Here is a 12068-nt window from a genome sequence, read left to right as displayed (position 1 = left end):
GGTTACAGTTAGCTGTGATGACGCCACTTTACTGTAGCCCAGGCAACAGAGTAAGACTGTGTTATTTAAAAAAAAAAAAAAGTCTCTGCACCCGTAGCACAGTGGTTATGGTGCCAGCCATATACACCAAAGTTGGTGGGTTCAAACCTGGCCTGGGTCAGCTAAACAACAATGACAAATGCAACCAAAAAATAGCCGCGCATTGTGGCAGGTGCCTGTAATCCCAGCTACTTGGGAGGCTGAGGCAAGAGAATCTCTTGAGCCCAAGAGTTTGAAGTTGCTGTGAGCTGTGACATTACAGCACTCTACCGAGGACATCATAGTGAGACTCTGTCTCAAAAAAAAAAAAAAAGAATAGCCGGGCGTTGTGGCGGCTGCCTGTAGTCCCAGCTACTTGGGAGGCTGAGGCAAGAGAATCACTTAAGCCCAGGAGTTGGAGGTTGCTGTGAGCTGTGTGAGGCCACGGCACTCTACCGAGGGCCATAAAGTGAGACTGTCTCTACAAAAAAAAAAAAGGCTCGGCGCCTATAGCACAGTGGTTACAGCACCAGCCATATAACGCCGAAGGTGGCAGGTTCAAATTTGGCCTGGGCCAGCTAAACAACAATGACAAATGCAACAAAAAATACCTGGGTGTTGTGGTGAGCACCTGTTGTCCCAGCTACTTAGGAGGCTGAGGCAGGAGAATCACTTTAGCCCGAGAGTTTGAGGTTGCTGTGAGCTGTGACACTATGGCACTCTACCAGGAGCAATATAGTGAGACTCTGTCTCAAAAAAAAAAAAAATCACCCAGGCCACATGTCAGTTGAAAAACCCTGACATAGAGGGACTTTACCTAACAATTGCAATCAGTGTAACTGGCTTATTGTACCCTCAATGAATCCCCAACAATAAAAAAAAAAAAACAATTTAATACAAACCCCAAACCTAAAATAAATCCTTTCTACTTTAAAAAAAAAAAAAGAAAAACCCTGACATAGAGAAAGAAGGTAGTAGTGAAGCTATTTTAAAATGAATTATATCATAAATGATTTTTTTGATAGGGGACTTGCTGAAGGATTGTTTTCTCCACCCTGTGTCTATGACAGAAGGGGTGTGATTGTCTATTCTTGGGAACTGGGACTAGAACAGCAGAGGAACAGATTGACATGGAAGACCCACATCCTTAAGGAAATGTGATAAGGACCCAATCCTTAGGCTTTGTCATTGTCAGCTTTTTTATACAACTATACAACTTCAGTCATATGCTTTCAAGGTCTTAGGTTTTTAAGCCCATTTGCTGTTTCCCGTCTCCCCTGGGGCCCAGAAGGAGGGTCTGTACCTTATGCAGTGAGTCACATCGGAGATGCTGCGGCACACAGGGCAGGCTGCACCTCAGGCCAGCTCTATTTTTATTTAGAGTTCTCACCAGGGCAGAACTAGTGAGAGTTTCAGAATTGCCAGTTGATCTATTACCTGACAGCCAGCGCTTTAGGGAACTCTTACTTTTGAGAGGTGAGGGGCTGACAGAGGCAATTTCTCTACTTTCCCAGCAGAGTCCTACTGGGAATAACAGTAATGGTGACTACACACTTAGCATGCTTGGGGCCCTGTTCTAGGTTTCCAAGTGTGGAGAGACAGCGCAGGCCACCGGCTTCCCGTGTTGTAGCTTTGCCACTCATTGGCTTTGTGAGCTGGGAGCCAGCGCTGTCCCTGTCTGTGCTGCAGTCCCCTCATCTGTGTTATGAGGAGAAAATGAGTTATATAAGTGAAACTGCTTAGAAAGAGGCAGAGCTGAAAGTAAATGATGACACTAACCCATAATGACGAAAAACAGGTTAGTGAAGGGCGAACACAGAGGTGAACGTCTATAATCCTGGCACTCTGGGAGGCTGAGGCGGGTGGATTGCCGGAGCTCACAGGTTCAAGACCAGTTTGAGCCAGAGCGAGACCTTGTCTCTAAAAGTAGCTGGACGTTGTGGCAGGCGCCTGTAGTCCCAGCTACTCAGGAGGCTGAGGCAAGAGAATTGCTTGAGTCCCAAGAGTTTGAGGTTGCTGTGAGCTGTGACACCACAGCACTGTACCAAAGGCAACAAAGTGAGACTGCCTCAAAAAAAAAAAAAAAAAACAGGTCAGTGGGTGGGAGGGAGAAATTACCAACGGGCAGGAGAAAACTTTTTTGGGGAAGGAAGATGAATATATTCAGTATCTTTTTTTTTTTTTTTTTTTTTTTTTGTAGTTTTGGCCAGGGCTGGGCTTGAACCTGCTACCCCTGGTATATGGGGCTAGCGCCCTACTCCTGAGCCTCAGGCATTGCCCTAGTATCTTTTTTTTTTTTTTTTTTTGAGACACAGTCTCACTCTGTGCCCCTAGGTAGAGTGCTCTAGTGTCAAAGCTCACAGCAGCCTCAAACTCTAGGGCTCAAGTGATGCTCTTGCCTCAGCCTCCCAAGTACCTGGGACTACAGGTACCCGCCACAATGCCCAGCTAGTTTTTCCATTTTTAGTAGACACAGGGTCTCGCTCTTGCTCAGGTATTGAACTCCTGAGCTCAAGGGATCCACCTACCTTGGCCTCCTAGAGTGCTAGGATTACAGGCATGAGCCCCTACGCCCAGCTGTGTTCAGTGTCTTGATGGTGGTGCTGGTTTCCCAGGGGTATACGTTGTCCACAATTACCAAATTACATGCTTTAGATGTGTGCTGTTTATTTATGTCAGTTGTGCTTCAGTAAAGCTGCTTGAAAACCAAAAGCTGTATGAGTTCGAGCTGCTACCTTGTTCCAGAGCGAGTGGTAGACTTCAGAAGTGGGTTGGCTGAGCTTCTGAGAGCAGTTGCTTATCTGGTTATGCAGTGGGTTTAGTAATAGGGTCAAAGTTAAAGCCAGAGCTTCTGCATGCCAGTCTGATGCTTTTTCCCTTAGCTTTAGATAGTAGAGCATAGCCTATTGGGTGAGGGTGGCACTCCGCTTCTTCCTAGGAGGTCTCAAGTTTGGCCTATGCTCTGAGAATGGGGGCATCACTGGTAGTGGGCAGATTGAAAGAGCTGCTGTGGCAGGTGGGGGCAGATGCTCTGTTGTGTGGTGGCCAGGTTGACTGGACAGCAGGGGGTCATCAGGGAGTAGGGTGGGGGCAGTGGCCCTGCACAGAGCTCAGACCAGGTGGGTGGAGGTTGGTGAGGAAGAGGTAATTGAGTCCTGGCAGGGGCTATCCCCTCCCAAGGGCTAGAATTAGGCCGGTCTAATGGGGAACAGAGGGGTGGGACTGCCAGGGAAATGTGGCCTAGAAAGAGGAGGACCAGTGAGAGGCTGGAGGCATGGAGAGCTGACAGCCACCCTTGTCTCACAGGGTGGGAACAAAAGCTGCTAGTGGGAAAAGCTTCGGCCTGACAATTGGGTAGCCAAACACTGGACCCTGAGGTTTAGGGCTGTGGGTGGTGGGGTGGTGGTAGGGACAGACTCGGTGAAGGGGATGCAGGTGGGTACTGATCCCCAGGCTTAGAGGGGCTGAGAACACAGAAGTGGAGGATCCGAGATGAGACTTTTGCTGCAAACTTGAGCCAATGACATCACTCTACTGAGACTGTTCTCTCGGTTGTTTTATTAAATGACAGGGACACGATGAGGTTTACATGTTTTTATAGGTGCTTATTACATAATAATGGTTAATATGCTAGAAAAACGAGTAAGTGATATTATTGTTCATTTATTAATCGAGTAATTTTGGAGTACCTAATGAGCGCAAGGTGCTAGAGGTACCACAGGGAGCAGGACTCAGTAGTCCCCTCCGAGTGGTCCCGCATACAGGTTCCCTTTCCTTGACCACTATCAAGGTCGCTGAGTACACTGGGAGGGAGAGGCTGTGGGTGGACAGGTGGTGGTGTAGCTGGTGCCAGGCCACCTCTCCCTTCTCCCCCCAGATTGAACCGGCCTCTGACTCTCTCAGAGAAGATTGTGTACGGGCACCTGGATGACCCGGCCAACCAGGATATTGAGCGGGGCAAGACATACCTGCGACTGCGGCCGGACCGTGTGGCCATGCAAGATGCCACAGCCCAGATGGCCATGCTGCAGTTTATCAGCAGTGGGCTGCCCAAGGTGGCTGTGCCATCCACCATCCACTGCGACCATCTGATTGAGGCCCAGCTGGGGGGCGATAAAGACCTGCGCCGGGCCAAGGTGAGCTGGTGGTGTTGGGGGCAGCCTGGTGAGTGTGACATGGGATGAGAGGCACAGCCCTCACATGAGGGTAAGCCAGGGCATCACCTCCAAATTCTATTTTTCTTTTCTTTTTTAAAATGTTAGCTTCTCTATTTTTTATTTTATTTTATTTTTATTTTTTTGCAGTTTCTGGCCGGGGCTGGGTTTGAACCCGCCAACTCTGGCATATGGGGCCGATGTCCTACTCCTTTGAGCCACAGGTGCTGCCTCACCTCCAAATTCTAATGCGCTCTTCGGTTTAGTTTGCTTTTAAAACTTGTTTTTGCTTTTTTCTGATTACCATTTGCTCATTGTGGAGTTGTTACATATACAGAGAAAGCCTAAGGAAGATAAAATTATCCTTCATCTTACTACCCTGAAGGTACTTTCCTTGCTATATTAGAAAAATGATGTAGACACCAGGGGCTGATCTGCACTGCCGTTGCCCTGGAGAGGCTAATGTAAATTGCACTCTGTGCGCAAGAGATACAGGACGACTGTTAGGGCATCTTTGCCAGCATCACACGTGTACTCACTCCCACACTTGGCCTCTTCAAGGGCCTAGTGTCAACAGTTTGTAAATTTGAGGCAGCTAAGGCACCACAACTACATGAGGGCATGTTTAGGGCTAAACGCTGACCCCAATTCCCACTCTACTGGGCCCCTCCTTTGGGGGCCCTGACCCTGCTCTGAGCTTTGCTTGACCAGGTAGAGGTGGATGTGTACTGAGCTGAAGAGTTTATTCCTTAAATACCCCCCACCTTTTCTTATGAAACCCAGTCCCTGCTCCTTCTCCCAGGCTCAGCTTATGGTGCCTTTGTGCCCACTCTTGGCAGCAGCAGGCCTCACTCTCCCAGCTCTGGGCCTCCCCACTCTCTGCCCTCTATGGTGGAAGTGGACATCCCTCAAGGGGAGGGTCGTTGGCAAGAGCTGAGTGCTGGCAGGGCTGTGGCCCAGCTGGCACAGAGTGGGCCTGTGATTGAAAGTGCTACAGCTCCCAGGGTCACGATGGCTCAAAAGAGCCCCTTAGACCCATGGAAAACACTCAGTGCAGCTTTTACATTCAAGCCCTTTCTTCCCACCATGGCCCACTGGTGTGTGTCCTAGCTACACAGCAGCTCTTTTCGACTCTGCTGAGAGTCCTGCCTGTTGGCTGGTGGTTTCCACGTTAGTAGCAGCAGCAGCAAGGTAACCTTGCAGGAGTTCCTACAGTGCCAGAGCTATACATTCCAGGAGCCTGGGTCCCCTTTAGCCCTGAGACAACTCCCCACTGCGGCCACTACCTTCAGGGGCTGACTGTCTCCTTGCTTTATGGGTCTACCTTCTGGAGATGAGACTCACAGAATCAAGGGATTTCAGAATTCATTTCCTCATTTATTCAACAAATGCTTATGGAACATTGTATGTGCCAGGACCTATGATAGATGCTGGAGTCCATGGGAATAAGATAGGTTCCTGCCTTCCTGGAGCTAGCAGAGGGATAAGGTTAAATAAGCACAGACATGAATAACTGCAAATTTGGATGTGTGTTAGGAAGGGAAAGTGTAGGAATCAGAGTGTAAGAAAGAAGTCGGGTTTAGATTTTTGGGGGAAAAAGCCAGCCTCTTTCAGGATGTGATAGACATATAAACTGATACCTGGCTCAGTGGGTAGGGCACCGGCCCCATATATCGAGGGGGTGGCGGGTTCAATCCTGGCCCCTGCCAAACTGCAACAACAATAACAACAACAACAAAAAATAGCTGGGTGTTGTGGCAGATGCCTGTAGTCCCAGCTACTCGGGAGGCTGAGGCAAGAGAATTGCCTAAGCCCAAGAGCCTGGAGGTTGCTGTGAGCTGTGACACCACGGCACTCTACCGAGGGCAACAAAAACAACAAAAAAAAGAAACTGATACCTAAACGGATATATTGATGATAATAGAGAAAAAACATTCTAGAAAGAAAATGCACAAAAGGTGACTCACTCCTGTCATCCTAGCACTCTGGGAGGCTGAGGTGGGTGAATTGCCTGAGCTCACCAATCTGAGACCAGCCTGAGCAAGAGCAAGAGCAAGACCCTGTCTCTAAAAAACCGAGTGTTGTGGCAGCACCTGTGGTCCCAGCTTCTTGGGAGGCTGAGGCAAGAGGATCTCTTGAGCCCAAGAGTTAGAGGTTGCTGTGAGCTACGACGCCACGACACTCTACCAAGGGTGACAAAGTGAGGCTGTCTCAAAAAAGAAAAGAAAAGAAAAAAATGCACTAAAGTCCTGGGGCTGGAAGAAACTTGATGTGTTAGTGGAATTTAAAGGGGATCTGTAGGGCTGGAGTTCTATGTGGACAAGAAGGTGGTATGAGGTGGGCAGGTGTGGGCCAGGCAAGGCCTGGAGGACTGCGGGAACAGCCATAGGTACCATCCTAGGGGTCATAGAAGGATTTAAGCCAGAGAAGGATATGGTCTCTTTCACATGTATTTGTAAAGAATCCCTCTGGGTGGGGTCCAGAGAGGCAGAATGACTTGTTTGGGATGGCACAGCCAGAGAGGGTTCCAGGCTGAGTTTGGGCCAAGATTCTGTGCCACTGCCCTGGGGCTGCCCCACACTCCTGTAGACACATGCACACATGCTCCCAGACACCTGCAGCCTCCTGCCCTCTGTGCTGATTTCATAAGTGACTGATTTGTAAGTAAAAAAGCCAGTATATTAATTACTAATTAGAAAGAGACTGCTCTGGCAACCCAAGTTCTTTGTATGCCTTTTTTGTTCCCTTTGGGGGATCCAAAAGGACCCTCAGAAGGTTGCATGGTGGGTCCATAGTTTAAATGAGGGGGTTATGTGGTTTCAAGAGTATTTTATCAGGGTCTGAGGGAGCTGACAGTGGGGCACCCATGCCATGGCGCATGGCGTTCCCACACCCACAGGCTTCTTAGTTCCTTCTTTGGGACTCTGTGGATTTGGGTCATGGTTCCATCCCTTTTGTCACTGGGGACAGTCTCACTTGCTCAGGGACATGCCTTGTCTTCCTCATATTAGCTGTACTATGGAACCTTCTTGCTCTCCAGAAAGCACCCTTCACAGGCAGAATGACTACAGCTCATCCCATCATTTTGTTGCCTTGTTTTTTTTTGTCGAGACAGAGTTCTACCCTATGCCCTGAGCAGAGGGCAATGGCATCGTAGCTCACTGCAACCTCAGACTCCGGCTGTGGGCATCCTGCTGCCTCAGCCTCCGAAGCCGCTGGGATTACAGGCGCTCGCCGCGGCACCCGGCTGGGTTTTTCCATTTTTTTCCATGAGTCGGGGTCTCACTCTTGCTCAGACAAGCCTCGAACTCCTGAGCTCAAGCAATCCTCCCTCCTCAGCCTCCCACAGTGCTGGGATTACAGGCGTGAGCCACCGCACCCGGCTCATCCCATCATTTTGTTTGTTGAAACCTTTTGAGAACAGCTGTCCATTTGATAGCCTTTGATTTGGGGCTCATACCAGACTGCTCTGCCCTTTCAAACCATTGGCCTTGCCAGGAAGGGGCTGCCTGCAGACTGGTCTGTAGATGCTCAGATGTAGCCCCATGCCTTCCTCCGCAGAAGGAGGCAACTCCCCCGCCCCCCCCCCCGCCCCCCCCATCCTTCTGCCTTAGCTTCCTAAGTAGCTGGGACTGCAGGCGTCCATCACAATTCTCAGCTAGTTTTTCTGTTTTTAGTAGAGATGGGGTCTCACTCTTGCTCGGGCTGGTCTCGAACTCCTGAGCTCCAGGGATCCACCTAGAGTGCTGGGATTATAGGCATTAGCCCCCACACCTGGCCTAGGCAGCTTTATTTTAAATTAGAGTGTAGCACTTGGTCTCTATACTTGGGCAGAAACAGTTTCAAACCCTGGCTCCTGTTTAACTCTGGGATCCCCAGCAAGTTAGTTCACCTCTGGAACTAACCTTTGTGCATCTATGAAATGAATTTGGTAACAGTCATCTCTTCCTCCCTGGTGAGTAGTAAGGATGTTTAGCATGGTGCATTTTCCATAGCGGGCATTCGGTGATACTAGCCAGGGTTACAGATGAAGCATCTGAGACACAGGTGGAGAAGCAACACCCCAGCAGGGTGGGGGCCAGGATGTCTACTTGATTCTGTGCTTCCCTGTGAGAATCCTCCCTTCCTTGATGCCCTGGCCTGGTCAGACCATCTTATGACATGTCCTTTCACTGCTGGCCTGGGCTGGTTACGTGCCACAGGGACCCTGGGCAATTATTGAGCTCAGTTTCTTCTGCAGATAAGGAAACTGAGACCCAAGGCAGGGCAGGGACTTACCCCAAACCCACCCTCTTGGCCAGGTGTCACAGAACTGGGGCTCTATCTCTGCTCCCTGGTCTTTCTCCCTGAGACTGCCAGCTGGGACCATGGGCCAACGTCCTTACCCTTATGGAATTATTTTTAGAAGGTTTCCAAAAGAGGTTCTGTCTTCACAAAGCCAGCATTTCAGAGTAGTAAGGGAGGTGTTGTGGAGGAAGGAGGGCTCAGCAAGGGTTACCCTGACACAAACTGTGTTACTAATGCTCTGGTTATTGATTTGTCCCAATAGGACATCAACCAGGAAGTCTATAATTTCCTGGCAACTGCAGGTGCCAAATATGGTGTGGGCTTCTGGAGGCCTGGATCTGGAATCATTCACCAGGTAAAGCAGGGCTTGGGGCCCAGGCTGCACAGAGGCAACCAGATAGCACCTCCCCAGCTACAGGGTCAGGGACTGCAGGCTCAGGAGGGCTGAGGGGGACTAGGTGGCACCTCAGTCAGCTCTTAGGCTCCTCCTCCTCTGTTTTATTATTATTATTATTTTTTTTTTGGAGACAGAGTCTCACTTTACTGCCTTCGGTAGAGTGCCATGATGTCACAGGACTCACAGCAACCTCTAGCTCTTGGGCTTCCCCGATTCTCCTACCTCAGCCTCCCGAGCAGCTGGGACCACAGGCGCCTGCCACAACGCCCAGTTATTTTTTGGTTGCAGTTCAGCCAGGGCTGGGTTTGAACCCGCCACCTTGGTATATGGGGCCTGTGCCCTACTCACTGAGACACAGGTGCCACCTATCCTCTGTTTTAACTTAATCCTCACCTGTCAAGTTACATGTTCTCATTCTCTGGGTAAGAAGTGAAAATATCCCAGATAGCCAGCATTTTAAGTTGATGTGTTTTCTCTCGCCACCTTGTGAGCGTGTCCTCCAGCACCCAAGTCCCATCTACTGTGATGCAGAGCGTTGTATTATTTTCTGTGCTGCTTCGTCAGACCTTGTTGCATGGACAGCTGACGAGTAGTGAGCACGCTGGTTCAGGTCCTGGACTGAGCACTTTAAAGATGTCAGCTTACTCAGTGCTCACCATAACCCTGTGAGGAAGGTTATTATCCACACCTGACAAACGAGGAAACGGAGGCACAGAGCTGTTACTGTTCTTGCCCAGGGGGATCCAGTGGTGAATTGTGGAGCAGAATTTGGTGCCCTACCTGAGCACTCTGCAGCCTCTGTCACCCCAGGATCCCTCCCTGTGTCTCCATGGAGCTCTCCTCAGCCTCTTCTCGGCCCCTTCGTGGTATTCTTTTTTTTTTTTTTGGAGACAAGAGTTTCACCATGTCACCCATAGTAGAGTGCTGTGCCGTCATAGCTCACAGCAACCTCAAACTCTTGGGCTTAAGTGATTCTCTTGCCTCAGCCTCCCAAGTAGCTGGGACTACAGGTGCCTGCCACAACGTCCGAGTATTTTTTGTTGTTGTTTAGCAGGCCTGGGCTGGGTTCGAACCCACTAGCCCCGGTGGATGTGTTCAGTGCCTTAACCACTGTGCTGCGCTGAGCCACTTCCTTGGTATTCTATAGATGAAGGTACCACAGGTCACATGGCCATGTCAGGCAGGGGTTCTTCTTTTGGTAAACAGTATTTTCTTTCTAGAAGTTTAAATATGTGTGTGGGGAGTGTGTGCTTTGCTTTCATCCAAGGTGACTGTTTAGGGCTACGGATTAGGTTTGTGTGTTTCTATTTACCATCCATCCTCGTGTGTGAAACCCACCGCTTTGCACCTTTTCAAGGTGACCCTTCTCCCCACCTCCATCCCAGGCCTCCTTCAAGATGAGCTGAGTCAGGCTGTAATCCGACCCTGCATGGGTTCCCAACACTGCCCCACTCTGAAACCAGACCCTGCAATGGATCACTGCTCTGCCCTTTCAAACCATTGTCTTGCCAGGAAGGGGCTGCCTGGGAATGGCAGGTCTCCTCACCCTGCAGGGGCCAGAAAACCTCTCTAAACCAGGATTAGGGAGTCAGGTGATCCCAGCTTTGGCTTTTTGTTATAAAGAACACCCCAATCCTAGTAATCCTAGCACTCTGGGAGACTGAAGCAGGTGAATTGCTTGAGCTCAGGAGTTCGAGACCAGCCTGAGCAAGAGCAAGACCCTCTCTCTAAAAAAATAGCCAGGCAGTGGTGGGCACCTGTAGTTGCAGCTGAGGCAAGTGGATCTCTTGAGGCCAAGAGTTTGAGGTTGCTGTGAGCTATGATGCCACAGCATTCGACCGAGAGCAACGAAATGAGACTCTATCTCCAAAAGAAAAACAAGAGCACCCCAATACAGCTGTCCCCAGTTCCACCTCAGTACAAAGCCTGGGGCTCTTTGGTGGCTTCCGAGCCAAAGTTTGGGGCTGAAGTGACAGCAGCTCACACCTGTCACTGGCCACCTGCCAAGCATACAGCTTGATGTATTTGTTTCTTTAAAAAATATTTGCAGGGACCATGTGATCACTGTGCAGCTGTACTTTTCTCTCCCCTTTGATGTCAGGCTATCAGCGGTTTTAATACACACCGTATCTACAGCAACCCTGATCCTGTTCTCTCTGTCTCTAATGCCCTGTCTGCAGCTGGCCTGGCAGCCCGTCCTCCACATTCAGCTTTCAGGTTGGTTTCCTCTGTGAAGCCTTCCTGCCCTCCCTATGCCCAGCACTGGAGGTCCCTGCACGTATGTCCCTGGTGTGTGCTTTCTCCACTGGACTGTGTCCTCTGTGGAGACAGGGACTATGGCATATTTATTCCTCTCTAGCTCTGTGCCTGGACCAGGTCAGTATGGAGTAGGTCCTTAGCATACATGTACTGTGTGGATAGATGGCTAAATTTCCAGTTTTGTGTTATAGATGTTAGTCCAGCTAAAATACATTTCTTTCGGCTGGGCGCCTGTAGCTCACTGGTTAGGGCGCCAGCCACATGCTCTGGGGCTGGTGGGTTCGAACCTGGTCTGGGCCTGCTAAACAAAAAAAATAGCTGGGCGTTGTGGTGGGCGCCTGTAGTCCCAGCTACTAGGGAGGCTGAGGCAAGAGAATCACTTGAGCCCAAGAGTTTGAGGCTGCTGTGAGCTATGACGCCATGGTACTCTACTGAGGGTGACAAAGTGAGACTCTGTCTCAATAAAAAAATAAAAAATATAGCTGGGCATTGTGGTGGGCACCTATAGTCCAGCTACCTGGGAGGCTAAGGCAAAAGAATTGCTTAAGCCCAAGAGTTTGAGGTTGCTGTGAACTGTGACGCCATAGCACTCTACTGAGGGCGACATAGTAAGACTCTATCTCAAAAAAAAATAAATAAATAATAAATGAATAAAATAAAATGCATCTCTTCCCCACTCTCCCTCCCATCTCCTCAGCCATGTCCGTGACTGGTGAGGTCACTGTCACAGCCAGCTTCATTGTGACAGGTTCCGCAGTCCTCCAGTCTTCATTAGTAACCTCTCCCTTGTGGACATGGACCACATTTGTGCCTACACCTTGTAGATCACCCCAGATTCTATGATTCTTTTTTTTTTTTTTTCTGTATGAAAGGTCTTTATTGGTGAGGGGGGGATGTTGCAGGACAACACCAAGGAGGAGTGAGGAAAGAAATAGAGAGAGGGGAGAAAAGAG

General features: G+C 49.6%; 1 protein-coding gene across 2 annotated transcripts in view; it reads left to right on the top strand.

Annotated features, from left to right (window-relative positions):
• The window catches only part of ACO2 (aconitase 2), a 77689-nt gene that overhangs the window by 51515 nt on the left and 14106 nt on the right, over positions 1 to 12068 (top strand). For both annotated transcript variants that reach the window (XM_053584798.1, XM_053584797.1), the window contains exons 3-4: positions 3896 to 4154; positions 8722 to 8814. In XM_053584798.1, the coding sequence (XP_053440773.1) occupies positions 3896 to 4154; positions 8722 to 8814 (352 nt within the window). The remainder of the gene's footprint in view (positions 1 to 3895; positions 4155 to 8721; positions 8815 to 12068) is intronic.

Source organism: Nycticebus coucang, chromosome 3, assembly GCF_027406575.1.
Source record: "Nycticebus coucang isolate mNycCou1 chromosome 3, mNycCou1.pri, whole genome shotgun sequence".
Classification (NCBI taxonomy): Eukaryota; Metazoa; Chordata; class Mammalia; order Primates; family Lorisidae; genus Nycticebus; species Nycticebus coucang.
Note: the sequence above shows the minus strand (reverse complement) of the source record. Positions and strands in the feature narration are given on the sequence as shown.